We start from the raw sequence: 15,885 nt of genomic DNA, 5'->3' as shown, positions 1-15,885 counted from the left end.
TGAACCCTCTTGCACACAAGAGGTTTAGGGGGATATCTCACATCCAAACCATAACAAGTGGTATCATACTGAAATTATGGGTAATTTCCTTGTTGAAATGTTACATGATTTTTGTTAGGAAAACCATTTCGACCAGTGTGTGAGTATGCATGCATGTACACACATAGGGTAATGGTAAATAATTATGTGACCTTGGACAGGTTACTGGGGATCTTTATGCTTCAGTTTGCCCACTCGTAAAAAGGTGGTGATAATGGGATGCACTTCATGGAGTTGTCATGAGGGCTGAATGAGGTGATGCATTGAAATCACCAAGTTCTAATACCTGGCATTGAGTATAAAAGTTAATTCAGATTATGAAAGTGACAGTCACATGGAAATGGTTATAATGACCTGCTGGATATTGTTATATCTTTGCTTGTCTATTTTTATTGTTTGTCCTGTTCACAGGAAATTGTTCAAATTGCTAATTGTGACAGTTAAAGACCACTATCATTTTAGCCCTTAAATTAGAAGATTATAGGTAAAAGCAGATTTCTTCTTGCAACCAGTATTTGAGGGCTTACTGTGTTAGGAATCAGAAGTATAGATATGAAAAGTCAGTGTCTTTGCTGTCTGGAAGCCTGAGCCTAGTTGGAAGAAACACATGAGAATAGTAGCTGTATTATAACACAATGCTTGATATAATAGACAAAAGGACCAACTACAGTGGGTGCAGAGCACAAAACTGCTAGCATTGTGGGAATCAGGGAAGAGGACTGACTTTAATCTGAGATTGAAAGAATGAGTAGGACTTGACCAAGAAAGCAAACCCTAAAGAGGCGTTCTAGCCAAATGCACATAGGTAGAGGGGGTCAAAGAGCATACTGTGCTGGGGAAACAATGAGAGCCTAGGATAACTAAGCCAGATATGTAGAGAGGAGTCAGATTTTTGAAGGGCATAATATACTATGCAGAGAATATCTAATTTTTTTTTTTTCACTTAGAGCTTTTTCCTAGCTACATTGAGAGTTATCTAAGAATTCTAAGCAAAAGAATAACATTATCACATTGGCCCATTAGAGAAATCACATTGGTGGCAGTTTAGAGGCTGGAATGGAGGGGTCAAGACTAGTAAAGAAACTGAAAAGTAATGGGTTTCTGAATTAATACAGTAATAATGGGGGTGGAGAAAAAGCTACTATTTAAAAATATATTTGTATTTTTTCTTTTAGTGCATATGTGCTTGTTAAAAATTCATATACAAATACATAAAGAGAAAAGGAAAAAAATCTTAGATCCAACTACCCAGAGATACTTAACATTGGTGTTTTGATAACCATCTTTATAGACTTTCTTGTGTGTGTGTGTGTATAAATACATTGTGTAATATACATATGGTCATGTGCAGAGATATGTTTTTATAAAGAGGATTATATCATACCAACTACACTATAAACCTTTTCCAATTAATGCATCACAAAGGACCTTTCATATCAATTTTGCTAAGTATACATCTTATCAGCCAGAATCCTAATAGAGAACAAATGGCACACTTGAAATAATATAATTGAAAGAAGGTTTATTTGCAGAGAAACTAGGAATAGAACGATGTGGTGTACAGAACCACAGGGATAGTTCAGTATCCCAAGGTATTTTAGCAGCCAAGCTGTTAGCCACCGGTCTGTCTAGAGGGAAAAGAGCAGGAAGCAGTTTCAGAACATATAAGATAGTGGTAGAAATCAGTGCTTGGAAAGCAGGATGACTTTTGCTCAAGAGTCATAGCCAGTTTTCGGAGAGGGAGCCAGGGAAATGGATTTCCTGATTTTATTTTCCTTTCTCTTTTTAATCTCCTAATGGTAATGGGGCTTCCCATTGTCTGATTAAATTGGAAGTCAGCATTATTTATAAAAATTGACCCCTGGCCAGAAGAGAGAGAGCAGGAAGAAGGAAGGAGAAAAGGAAGGAGTTTGAATCTAGAGAGGCTAACAAAAGGTATCTGAAATATAGTTCCTCTTATTCTACTTGCTACACAGTTCTTGTGTGTAATATTCTGTAATAAACACTGGTGAACATTTCAGTGTGTCTTTACCCTTTGCTAACATAAAAATGCTAATATAAAAATTCCAAAGTGTTGAGTTCAGTTCAGGGTATCTTCCCTGTTCTGTTAATTAAACTTTGGAACATTGAAACTGGCTAGGGGAAATGATTGGATAGAAAATGTTATTCTATTCATTTATCCCCAGCCTACAAATGGAAGAACAAAAGATGCAGTAAATTTTATGTATGTCATTATGTAAAGGTCTAATTAAGTTATTCAACAAATAAATACCTGTTATTTCCAAGAGACTAATATGGATAATAGAAATAAAAGACTTACTGGCCCCTGTCCTGATGAAGTCCAAATTCTGGTGATGGAGAGACAAACCATAAACAGTTAAACTGAATGAGTGCAGTGTTGTCAAATAACTAGTAGGCATCATGAAGAAAATAAGCAGGTTATGATAGTAAAGAAAGAGTACTTTAGGTAGATTGGCAAGGAAAGGCCTCTCTAGGGAAGATACACAGACTGAGACTTGACGGGTGAGAGGGAGTCAGCTGTGGGAAAAGCTGTCAGAAGAGGATTTGGGGAAGATGCAGCAGCAGGAATATAGGCCTGGGGTCCTTGAAGACCACACAGTATTGAAGAAACAGAAGGAAGGTCAATGGGACTTGACTGCTAACAGTGAGCAGGAACAGGAGAAATTTAGGTTAGAGATGTCAGTTCTCATAGAGATAAGGAGGTCAATTTTATTCTAAATGCAGTAGGAAACACTGATGGACTCCAAATATTTTTATTCCCTTTTTTTCAAAAATTACAAGTAGGGGTTTATAATTTAAAATATCTCTTTGGGTGCTGTTTAGTGAGCAGGCTGGAGAAGGAAGCAAGGAGACCAGTTAGGGGTACTGCAGTAATTCAGGCAAGAAAAAATGAGGCCTAGGGTGGAGGCAGAAGAGTTGGAGAGAGGGAGAGGTATGGGATATATTTTCACTTGTTAAGATATGAGTTTTAAAAATAAGACAACAGGGAAAAAATCAAGGATGTATTAATTTTTAAGTTTGAGCTGTTTGAAAATTGCTCAGACAATGAGTGGATGATTAGACTCCTCAGTGAAATGAGAAAAAGGAGGAGGAAGAGATTTATGTTAGGTTTAGCTTGTGACACTACTATACATTCAAATACAGGTATCAAGTAGACAAATGGGAAGAAAGGCAGTTGAGATTTTAGATATAAATTGGGGAGGGAGGGGAGTGGTTAGCTGTGGAATGCTTCATAGAAAGAGAGAGAGAGAGAGAGAGAGAGAGAGAGAGAGAGAGAGAGAGAGAGAGAGAGAGAAAGATAGAAAGAAAGAAAGATCCATGGGTTTTGACAACATAGATCCATTTATTGACTCTTAATAAAAGCAGATGAGGTGAATGGTAAGGATGAAAGCCAGGTTAGGTTAGGTTTAGGTTTAGGAATAAATATTTAGGTTAGGTTTAGGTTTAAGAATAAATATTTCCTTTCCCTTTTTTAAAAAATTACAAACAATACATAAAATCATAGCATCTCCATTTTTATCTCCAATCCTGATCTCTTCCTTGAGCTTTGTATTTTTCCAACTCGCTTCTGAACACTTCCACTTATTCAGACTTAATGTCCAAAGTCGCCTTTCTGATTTCCTTCCATCAAACCAGCTCGTTCTTTTTTCCTCCTCCTCTTCCATATCATCTCTCTTCTGGGTGCTTCTTACATTGGTAGATAAGGCCTGAACTCTTGTGGCTTGTGGTCCTCCCACACCCCTTCTCTCACTGTTTTCCAGCATGCTGACCTTGTTCCTCAGATATACCAATTTATCTTCTCATTTCAGAGAAGTTACACTTACTGCTCACTCTGCCTGGAAATCTTTATACTACTAAACATTGGGCCTTCTTTCTCATTTCACTCATGTCTCTGGTCATAATCACTTTGTCAAAGAGATTTGCCACTATGAGACCTAGAAAAGTATTCCATGAGATTGACTTTATGGAAATTTATATTGAGGGGAATTTTAATGTGTTCAATGTGTTTCAAATTTTAATGTGTTTCAAAATCTTAGATGTTCAGGGAATACCCTAAATGACAAGGTAATAATAACTCCAGGAGGGAGGGAGGGGAGGGGAGGGAGGGAGGGAGGAAGATAGCTAAGGAAATGTAATTATAAAAGATAGTTTGTCTCACTAATGAGTAATATTTATGTCATTTTAATAAAAACTGAATGTGGATTTAATAAAAAATGAAGATACAGATATATTGGAAGGATAGAAGGAGGGGAGATATAATAGGCTATATTACCTTTAATCCATGAAAAGGAATGCTAAAATTGGTGATAAAAGACAAGTCATCTACATTCAACTACCACTGTGTAACAATATGTAGCGTATGTAGGGTAGATGAACAAGTTAAATAATAATACAGGATGTGGACAACAAAATCTAGAAAGGGGAATTAGTGTCAAAAAGCTTGTTGTTTTTTTTAAACAGATTTTAAAAGATTAGGAGTGGGGGAGGAATTAAGCACAACAGTGGGATCTAGGTGTTATTTGACCTTTTTTTTTTTTTTTTTGAGGGTCTTACTTTGAAACCCAGATGTATTATTTTTCTCTGACATTGATCAAACTACTTTTCTTCAAAAGAATGGCAGAAGATTGAGGTCAACCTGTGTTAAGATTTAACCAGTTGAGTGTGTAGAGGGAGATGGATACAACGGATTGTGGATAATTTCAAGAGAGTGATTTTTTTTAGAATACAAATTTAAGCTGGAAGAGAAGGGAAGTAAGCTTAATAGTTGCTTGAAAATAGTGGGATTGATAAATTGAAACTAGACAAATTTGTGAGATTATTGCAAGGGTTTACTCAGGTAATCAAGATGCAAAGCTAGGCAGTCAAAAAGTGGTATGCTTAAAATCATGGTTACAAGGAATGTCCCATTGATAATAGAATCTAAAGTATTGAAAGGGGATGCATTGAAAGGGGATGACTTAAGTTGTGGGAAGGAAAATATCATTAGTGGTAAGAATAGGAAAAAAAATCGGCTATTTCTTTAGAATAAATTAGAATCAATTCCTTTAATACATTTGGTATATATTGCTAAATTGTCTGCTGGATATCCTGTAGCCATTTATATCCTCCACCTGTATTGTATGGGAATATGAACAAAAGCTCTTTTAAACTTTAAATTTCAATCTATATACCATCATTTCATCCTTTGATCTATTCTACAAATTTTATCTTTATATGTTAAATCTCGAATTCATTCATGAATGTGAGACTCTGACTTTTTAGAATAGTCCAGTGTTCACAAGGATTTATTTAATCCCTAGATGCCTAGATTTAGTGAATGGTTTGCATATGAACTTACTAAAAGAATTTCCCTTCCCAGAATTCCTCTTTAAGAACAGTGTACTTTTTGACAGGGCCATTTAGAAGTAGTTTCTATATATGAAAATCAGTATGTGGAACAACAGAAAATGGGACAATAATTCTTTTTGCATTCTATGATACATTTGAGTGCAGTTCCTCTCAACACGCTGTTTCCTTGTACTGTGTGAGTGCCCAAGTTTGAGATATTGCCTAAGTCCACATATGTTAGAATCTAACAGCAGAGGGATACTTCCCACATGCCTAATCTCACATTTCCCCATTTCTCTCTCTGCCACCCAGGTGAGTTTAAATGATACAGGTTTTTCCTCTACTATTCACAGGCATGTGAATATCAGCATTCAAGCTATCTACTTTTGCTCTTAAAGCCTTGGGGAAATGAAAAATAGCTCTTCATTATAACAGGATTCACAGATTACAAAGTAGATGTTTAAGAGTGCATTTTTACTGTTAACATACGTACTCTCTTGCAGTTTTTGGAGGAAGTGTAAATTATCACCACCTCTGGAATGCAGTATGAGAATACTTAGTAAAATTTTTAAAATATAGATCCCTTTCCTGTCCCACCCCTCTGCCCTACTAGAGTTCGTCTATTCCTTTCATGCTACCCCTCCCTACCCCACTATGAATCAGCCTTCTTATATCAGAGAAAACATTCAGCATTTGTTTTTTGGGGATTGGCTAACTTTACTTAGCATTATCTTCTCTTTACCTGCAAATGCCATGATTTTATTCTCTTTTATTGCTGAGTAATATTCCATTGTGTATATAGGCCACATTTAGGGGTATAGGATAAAAAATGATTGTGGAATGTGATGGACATTATTATTCAAAGTACATATATAAATACATGAATTGGTGTGAATATACTTTGTATACAACCAGAGATATGAAAAATTGTGCTCTATTTGTGTAATAAGAATTGTAATGCATTCCACTGTCATATATAAATAAAAAAATAATTTAAAAAATGCAGATCTCCTTTGACTTTGCACTTCTGTTTATAGGAATTTACTATACAGATAATTTTAATAGGTGTGCAAAGACACATTAAGGAGATATATTGCAGCTTTCTTTGTAGTACCAAAAAGTGGGTAACAACCTAAATATTTATTAATAGGTTAAATCAATTATGGTATGTTCATAGAGGGAATACTAAGAGTAAGAAGAATGAAATACATCTCCTTGAAATTTTATCAAATAAAAAAAAAAGCAAGGCACACATCAGTTTATTTGGTATGCAGTTATTTGTGTATATGCAATACTTCCAGAAGGTAGCATAATGAACTTATCAGTTGTTGCCTCTAAGAAGTGAACCTGGGGATATAGATGTATATTCCTTCTACCTTTCAAGTTTATATCTATTTTCAAAATGTTAATATTTAAATCATGGTTTTGTAATATTTTATAGGCTGGAGAAATTATGGATGAGAATTTTAATATTTGAGCATTTTCTAATGTTGATTTTATAATTTAAAAAATGACTTTTATCTGTTAAGTAAAACCAAACATTCAGCATTTCAAAATAAAAGTGAAATTGTAGTGACCTAAAATGATAGTGCCTTTTCAAGGCATTCAAATCATGTGGTTTTTTTTCCTTTTGTTTTTGTATCATTAGGTATTATGACTCTGTCCCCTTTTGATCAAATGAAGACTGCTTCCAATATAGGTGGATTTAATGCGACAATTAAAAACAGTCCACCTGCCATGTCTCAGTATATCACTGTAGGGTCCAATCCATTTACTGGCTTCTTCTATGCTCTAGAGGTATGAGTTTCATTACTAATCATGAGTAAGGCCACTCTTAATTTTTTCAACTTGTTTAAAAATTGGATATGGTAACATAGCTTTAGAAAGATTAAGCAGTTCACTTTAAAAAAATTTTTATTCATAGAAGGACACAATATCTTTATTTCTTTATTTTTATGTGGTGCTGAGGATCAAACCCAGTGCCTCACGTGTGCGAGGCAAGTGCTCTACTACTGAGCTACAGCCTCAGTCCCTAAGCAGTTTACATTTTTAATTTTCAGTTGAAGCTAAAATTAATCAGAACTACATTTCTTCTAAATTCTTTAGATTAACTAAAAAGGTAAAATAGAATAAATAAGGTAAAGCAAATTTCTTTGTTTCTGAAGTCCTGAGTTCTTTGACAACTCAGTTTTTAAATATTGGTGCAATAGCCAGAAGCTCAGGGTTGTTAATTATGTCAGCCCACCAGGGATTTGAATAAATGAGGAATTGTAAAAACAGAATAAATTGCTGATAGAAGTGGCAAAAATGCTTCCTAAAATATGGGAAAATTAGGTGTTAAATTTGGCAGCTCTTATTTCTCACTTAAAAAGCAGTCCTCTCAAAATTGTCCAAATTATCTTTTTACTTTATACAAATTTATTTTAAAAAGAAAAGAGAAAAATAGGGCAAAGAGCCAGTTGTGTATAGATGGAAAATCCATAGCTCAGCTAGAATAATGTTGTCTTCGTGTCTTAATTTAACATTTACTTTAAGTTACAATTCAATGAGAGAAATCCTAAAGGTAAAATAGACTACTAGTGATTTTATTTTTGCTTCTAAAATAAAGTTTTTACTGTCTGAAAGAAGGTGAGCTACTAGTTCAGGAATTACATCTTTTCAGAGCATTCTAAATTCTTATTTAGAAGGTAGGTTTTGTTTCTTTGTAAGCTGCTGAGTTTTCTCATTTAAATGTCCTCTCTTTCAGGGAAGCACACAACCATTATTATCCCATGTTGCACTAGCAGTTGCAAGTAAACTCACTTCTGCTTTATTTAATGCTGCCAGGTAATTAAATAACAATTTTTAATTTATGTGTAACTTAGTTTTACCTTATATTTTGATTGTCTGCACTTTAGAATTCTTTTTTTTTAATTTAATTTTTATTTTATCTTTTAGAATTCTTGAAGCTCTGGTTTTATTTTAAATTTTCTTTCTTTTCAGTGGTTGGCTTGGTTGGAAAAGTAAGCATGAAGAAGAAGCTGTCCAAAAGCAGAAGCCAAAGGTGGAGCCAGCTACCCCTTTAGCTGTAAGGCAAGTCTGCCATGCTTGTCACTTTTGGTATTTTTAGAAACGACTGTTATGGCTGGGAGTGGTGGCTTATACCTGTAATCTTAGCCACTTGGGAGTCTGAGGCAGGAGGATTTGACATGTAACTTAGTGAGACCCTGTCTCAGAATAAAAAATAGAAAGGCCTGGGGAAGTGGCTCAGTGAGTAAGCACCCTGGGTTCAATCCCTGGTACCAAAGGGGGGGGGGAAAAAAGAAGGAAAGAAGAAATAACTGTTATACTTATTTATGATCTTTCAGTACACTGAGTTGATTTGTTGATTTCATGAGTCTTTGGAGCTTCTGAAAATACTTAGGATGGGTTCACCTGCGGCCTCCATACACACTAGAATGTAAACTCCTTAAGAAGAGTGATTCTTGCCTATTTTGTTCACACCTTCTCCCTCTTATACAGCAGGTGCTCAAAATGTATTTGCTGAGTATGCTTTTTAACAGACATCTACAAACTTAGTTTAAGTTGTTGGAAAATAAGTTAAGTGATAGCTAAAAAGTACTTAGTGATTTTTCTTTTTCTTTTTTTTAATAAAAGCAGGAGTTCTGAGTGTTTAAGCACTGTTCAGAGTAGTGGGTTGTGCTTCTGTGTTTATTTTAATAATGCTTTAGGATGTGTTAGTGTATTTGTGAGGGTGTTTTGATTTTTTTGTTTGTATTGTTTGTTTTTGCAGGAGGTGGGGGAGCAAGATTTTTGCTTGTTTTTATTTTTAAATCATTTCTTATTACCTAATATAAAGTACCACCATAAAAGGAAATAGAACCCATCCCTTCTTTTTTAAAGAAAGCCAACTAATTAATTGTCAGTAAAATTTATTGAAGTCTATCTTCTGTGACTTTTTCATCTCATTTTAAAATACTGTGCTGTAATTTATTGACTTTCATGAATTGACTCAACAATCAAGAAATTACCCATGTGACCCTATATATCTCAGATAGATATAACAGTGTTTGAGCACTTTGTTTCAGGTACTTTATCTGGAAGTAACTTTCCCGGTCCTTTTTCATTATCTCTCTTATTTTACTCCATAGTTCTAATAAGATTGATAATAGACCAATAGCAATTTAGTGATAACTCTTTAGAAAAAGGAAAGTTCTTGCTACAGGCAGATATATTGGTGTCAACAAAATATGCTCTAGCAAAAAAGAAAACAGATTAGGACTTTAACAAGAATTGAAAATTTTTAAAAAAAGAACTTAAAATAGACAAAAGATGTGTAGGAGCAAGCATTATAATATTTAGTTGGTTGTAAGGGTATTGTTTTCTTTGACTTGCTTCTTAATCAAGGAAGGATGAACTTTTTGGGGGTTGGGATAGGGTACTTGGGATTTAACCCAGGGTGCTGTACTGTTGAGCCACATTCCCAGCCTTTTTTTTTTTAAATTATTTTGAGACAAAGTCTGGATAAGTTGCTGAGGGCCATGCTAAGTTGCCTAGGCTGGTCTCAAATTTAGTCCTTCCTCAGCCTCCCAAGTTTCTAGGATCATAGACGTGCACCACTGCACCCAGGAAGGAAGGATAAACTTACACTTGATATTTTCTAAAAATATGAAGTTGTGGATATCTCTATAGAAAACCTACATAGGATTATATTTTTATTTTATTTCTTTTGTGTATTTTTTATTGCAAATGCCAGATGTGACTAATTAATAAAATATCTCTCAATTCAGAACTACGTTCATATTTCTTTATGTAAAAACAGATACAGTCTTTTGTTCAGTATTTTCTTATATGTTTCCAGATTGGAATGTGATTTGAGCTTTATATTTACTTTTAAATAACAGATTTGGACTTCCAGATTCTAGACGCCACGGTGAAAGTATATGTCTGTCTCCATGTAACACACTGGCAGCAGTAACAGATGATTTTGGCAGAGTTATTTTATTAGATGTAGCAAGAGGAATTGCAATACGCATGTGGAAAGGTACTTACTTTCTTACAAAAATCCAGAAAAAAACTTAATTAACTTTTCATTGCAAGAGTTGAGCAGCATTTATCGTCCTTCAGCTTTTGGTTGATAACAGCATTTAATCTGTTGTTTTTATTTTCTCTTTTTAATATGAAATCAGATCAATCAATTGAGATATATTTTAAGTTTGATCACCTCATAAGTGCTTTTAATTTTTGCCTTGTGCACTTTCTTTCAGTTCTGTCATTGTCAATTTCTGAATTCAGAATTAAGTTTTTCACCCTTGCTACATTCATTTTCCTTCCCAAGACCACTCTTCAGCCAAAGGTTCTCACCACGTCATTTAGGTTTAAAAGACTAAAACTTGGCAAATCCATCTTCACTAACTTGACTTTTGTATATGTATGTTTAGGTCAGGCCACTTAATTTATCAATAACTATGTCAGTTTCATTCAGCTATTCATATGTTGATATGACATAATCAATATGATATATATATTCAGGAAGCTAGTCTCCTTTATGTAGCTTCCCCACTCAGGGTTCTTTCTGCCAGCCTCCTTCTTTGCATTCTAGAAAAGAAGAGGGAGAAGAGAAGAAGGATGCTCCTGCCAACTGAGTCAGTCTACTTTGAAAATAGTCCCCCAGAATCTCTCCAATCTTTATCTATAATTCATTAGTGACGTGGTCACACCTAACTGTAAGGGATACTTAAAAATATCTTTTAACTGAGTACACTGTCAGTCTGAATAAAATGAAATTTGACTAAGGAAGAAGTGGATAATCCATTGTTTAGAGTCATCTGGAATAGTAACGTGTCTGCAAAGAACACTGGTTGGAAACCACAGTTATGGTACAATCTTGTCTATACTTAACAATGTGAGGAATAATTGATTTGAAGACATTAATATTATTTGGACTAGACTGAGGCCCACTATCACTTTCTTGCCAAAGTACTCTTGCAGTGATGGGCAGAGGCAGTCTTTACCTGCCATATGTTTCAATATCTGTAGAAATAAGTTTCATTGTTAAAAATATTTCATTTCTGTCCTGAAACATCAGAGTTGTGTTCTCAGCAAGATTTGTCTAGCCATAGAAGACGTAGACATGCCAAATGGCCCAGATCCACTATGGCGAGCTCATTGCTGGCATTGTTGCCTGTCTTTCCTCATAGCTGTTGCAGTCAGTTTTCCTTTCCATTGTGTGCTGGCCTTTGAGATGGGCCACCCATAATGGAAGAGAGCACTATTTGCTGCTTTCCTCTCACATTTCCCTCATATCACCTCTGTAGTCATGCTTTCCCTTTGCCTGTGTACCACCAAGATTCTTGAATAGCAGGAAATCAGTTTGATCTTTTGTTTATCTTTTAATTAGGCTTTTATTTTATTTTGAAGCCCAACCTAGTAATGTCCCTAGAATATTTTTAAATGTTTTTTTAGTTATAGATAGACACAATATTTTTATTTTGTTTATTTATTTTTATGTGGTGCTGAGGATTGAACCCAGTGCCTCACATGTGTGAGACAAGCACTCTGAATCTGAGTCACAACCCCAGCCCTCCCCAGAATATTTTTTAAAGGAGGGAATCTTTTAAAGAAAAGGAAGGAAGGAAATGGAATCCAGCAGGGTATAGTGTTGATCAGGAAGCTTCAGTGTTAGCTATAATATTTTCTTTTTAAAGAAAAAAAAGTGATCTGAAGCAAATATAGCTAGCAAAATATTAAAATTTGATAAGACTCAGTGATAGATTATTATATTTATTTTTCCTGTTTAAGATATTTCATAATAAAATTATAATGTGCTTCTATAGCTTTTTTTTAACACCCGCCCTTTCCCTCCAGTATTCCAGATGTTACTGAACCTGGATTAATTAACTAGTTTCTCTTTCCCTCTGTCTCCAAGGGTACCGAGATGCACAAATTGGATGGATTCAAATTGTAGAGGATCTCCATGAAAGAGTCCCAGAAAAGGTGGACTTTTCCCCCTTTGGAAATAATCAGGGTCCCAGTAGAGTAGCTCAGTTCCTTGTCATCTATGCACCAAGAAGGGGAATTTTAGAAGTGTGGAGCACACAGCAGGGACCTAGAGTAGGAGCTTTCAACGTGGGAAAGCACTGCAGGTAAGCTACAAGCCCTGGCATTTTGTCAACTATAAAAAGAAATATAAGAATACTTTTATTAAAGTAAAGCTTTTATTAGATTAAAGCTACTTACTAGATTACAAATTGTTTGAGAATTGTAATGTTCTTTACTTTGTTTTTTTCTGTGTCTGGTATATAATTAAATATGACATATTTAATAGCAAATATTATTGAAAATACCATGATAGGCTACTGAGTTGAAAGTTAGCTTGATGGAGCCATTTGCCCTTTACTTACACTGTGAAGCCCAAAAGGAAAGGTTCCTTCAGATTTTCCTAGTGATGATCATAAGCAAGGTGAACATTAACACATATGGCTGACTGTATTCATTTAGTTTTATAGTACCTTTTACAAGGTATAACTGCCAGTCAAGTCCTGCTTTACTTATGTTTTTGATACCAGTATTTACTTGCCTTATTAGTGCTCCTGAATTGATGATACTGTAGAGTTCCCTAGCTATAGTAAAAGTACTTTTTGTCATTTCTCCTTTTTCTAACATTTCTGCCACATTGTTTATATGATTTCTTTAGGCTGCTGTATCCTGGCTACAAAATAATGGGTTTAAATAACGTTACCAGTCAAAGTTGGCAGCCGCAGACTTACCAAATCTGTCTCGTTGACCCTGTGTCTGGAAGTGTGAAAACGGTGAATGTTCCTTTCCATTTGGCACTGAGGTAAGATCTGCTGAGTGTCTGCTGATTGATTTTTCTCTGTAAATTTTTACAAGTTCCTTAGCTTGTGCTTTGTTTTATAGTTAGTGTGTTTTTTCCATCATTAGACTCATATCTTTAAATAGGAAGCATGTAAAGAAAAAAGAGAGAGTATATCAGGAATAGAAAGAAAACAATTCATATTCTGTAAGAAGTTGTTGTGTTTATTATTTTAGTGATAAGAAGAGTGAACGAGCCAAGGACATGCACTTAGTAAAGAAACTAGCAGCCTTATTGAAAACAAAATCTCCCAATCTTGGTAGGTATCCTTCAATCAAAATAATGAAGTAAACTGTTTTGTTATTTTTTTAAATTAATAAATATTCAGAATGGAGCAATCAAAATGTTTAACTGCATTGATGAGCTATCTCAACTGCTTTTCAGAATGAGGTGAGAGTGCCTGTAATCTCCTGTTCTTTTTATTGGAGATGCTCTATAAGGATGAAGTGTGCCATCTAGGAGATGTTAAAATTTATAACAATAGTGTGAGAGAACCCCAAAATTCTTTAGACTGACTATGGTACAAATGTGTTCAATGTTCATTTTCTTTCAGATAAATATTTCACTGTAATAAAAAGTGAAAATTCTACTTTGATTTTCTCATTATAGATTTGGTTGAAACAGAAATAAAGGAGTTAATTCTTGATATTAAGTACCCTGCAACCAAAAAACAAGTAAGTGTATATCACATATGAACTTTTCCTGACACAGGGTAATTGTGTATCACTCTTTTTTTATTTATTTATTGGTTGTTCAAAACATTACAATGCTCTTGACATATCATATTTCATGCATTTGATTCAAGTGGGTTATGAACTCCCATTTTTACCACGTGTACAGATTGCAGAATCACATTGGTTACACATCCATGTTTATATTAAGAAAATCTTTATTTTCTGGTTTCCTTCCAAATATGACAGGATAAAGTCTTCATGTTTTTATTCATGTTTATCACTTCTTATAAGTTTATGTGGACATTTCTGTGGTCTCTCTCTTTTATAAAAATGTAAGTATTTCCATACCCTTGAATGCATGGATCTTATGTAGCCACATATTCATACATAATATGCTTGGATTAAAGACAAATAGTAAAATAAGCACACGTGTCTGATCCACTGTAGGAAATAGAATTTTACCAGGAATTCTAAAGAGCCCCATGCGCTTCTCCTCAATCCCATCCCCTTAATTCCTAAGGTAACTGCTATTCAGAATTTTGTGTTTCTCTTTTGCTCTTTTTAGTTGCATCATTTCTTTATGACTTCTTTGAAACCTCTTGGTGCATTTTCTCTCTTTAAACTATAGAAATGGAGGCATGCTCTGTCTTCTCTGTCTTGTTTTTCTTTGAATGTTGTTTTTGTGAGTCATCATATGATGCATGGAACTGTAGATATAGTGATTGTTGATTTGTTTCTATACCATATGAATTCTACTCTGTGACTCTTAAGTTATTTATTCCCTCTTTCCAGTGAACATTTAGGTTGTTCCCAATTTTTTACTATCACAAACAGTAATGCCATGCTTATCCTTGTATATGTTTCTTGGTGGACACATATAGGAGTTTATACCTGAGATTGGAATTGCTGGGTTATGAGCTTTCTCAGCTGTACTAGATGATAAAAAATTGTTTCTCAAAATAGCTGTACTAATTCATAATTTCATTTATACAGTGGGAGAGTCCCTGTGCTCCACAGCCTCATGATATTATCTCGGTCATGTTGCCTTTTGCTAGGCTGGTGGTTGTAATATGGTTACTGATTGTAACATTTACTCCCACTCCTCCTCATAAACCCCTCATAATTGAGCTCATGTACTGACTTTATAATTTCTTGTGTGACACTTAAATCCCCACAAGTAACCCTGAATTCTTCCTCTACTTTTTTTTTTTTTTTTTTTTTTGGTCTAGAGATTGAACTCATGGACACTTTACCATTGAGCTATGGTAACCTTTTTATTTTTTGATATGGGAGATTGAACTCAGGGGCACTTAACCACTGAGCCACTCCCCAGCCATTTTATGTATTTTATTTAGAGATAGTGTCTCATTAAGTTGCTTAGGACCTTGCTAAGTTGCCAAGGTTGGCCGCAAACTTGCTATCCTCCTGCCTTAGCGTCTTGAGTCGCCAGGATTATATGGAGGTACTTCTGCATCCAGCTCTCCTTGACTTTTAATTAGAGCCATATAGTTCATCTTTAGACTACATTTTCTACTTACTTTATAAGTTTCCCAGCTTTTTCCTCTTTATACTTTTTTAAAGTGCCTTCAAATAGGAACCTTACTAAATATTTCCTTTTTATAATTCACAGCATTTCAGATAATGCTACTGTGAAAATATAAGAAAAAAATCAGTGTTTTTTCCTATTCTCTTAGATGTTACTTGATACTTCTTCCACTAATCAGACTTCTCCAAATCCCATAATATGGGAATTTCCCCCCACTCTGACCAATGTGAACTCTAATTCAGTTCACTCTGTCTGCCTAGAAAGAAAGTCAGATCTCACAGGTTGAGGGCTCAGTCCCACAGGACTTCCTGCCACTTTAGACACTGGTCACACATAGTAGATGTCTTTAGACTATCACTTATACTTCTGACTGTGTCTGCTCCTCAGGTTCAATTAATTTGCTAGAGCAGCTCATAGATCTC

The 15,885-nt window shown here is 34.8% G+C and overlaps 1 protein-coding gene and 1 non-coding gene across 3 annotated transcripts in view; both read left to right on the top strand.

Annotated features, from left to right (window-relative positions):
* Rab3gap2 (RAB3 GTPase activating non-catalytic protein subunit 2) overlaps positions 1 to 15,885 on the top strand; it is a 107,344-nt gene that overhangs the window by 60,507 nt on the left and 30,952 nt on the right. For both annotated transcript variants that reach the window (XM_046438386.2, XM_046438385.1), the window contains exons 10-17: positions 7,037 to 7,185; positions 8,135 to 8,214; positions 8,371 to 8,460; positions 10,272 to 10,411; positions 12,296 to 12,512; positions 13,064 to 13,207; positions 13,420 to 13,502; positions 13,853 to 13,917. In XM_046438386.2, the coding sequence (XP_046294342.1) occupies positions 7,037 to 7,185; positions 8,135 to 8,214; positions 8,371 to 8,460; positions 10,272 to 10,411; positions 12,296 to 12,512; positions 13,064 to 13,207; positions 13,420 to 13,502; positions 13,853 to 13,917 (968 nt within the window). The remainder of the gene's footprint in view (positions 1 to 7,036; positions 7,186 to 8,134; positions 8,215 to 8,370; positions 8,461 to 10,271; positions 10,412 to 12,295; positions 12,513 to 13,063; positions 13,208 to 13,419; positions 13,503 to 13,852; positions 13,918 to 15,885) is intronic.
* LOC124088743 (small nucleolar RNA SNORA36 family) lies at positions 2,104 to 2,234 on the top strand. Its single transcript, XR_006850454.1, has one exon. It is a non-coding gene; the product is annotated as a small nucleolar RNA SNORA36 family (small nucleolar RNA).

Source organism: Marmota monax, unplaced genomic scaffold, assembly GCF_021218885.2.
Source record: "Marmota monax isolate L192 unplaced genomic scaffold, Marmota_monax_Labrador192_F-V1.1 WCK01_AAM20220418_F8-fsc00118, whole genome shotgun sequence".
NCBI classification, from domain to species: Eukaryota; Metazoa; Chordata; class Mammalia; order Rodentia; family Sciuridae; genus Marmota; species Marmota monax.
The sequence above is the reverse complement of the archived record's forward strand: the minus strand, read 5'-3'. Positions and strand labels throughout refer to the sequence as shown.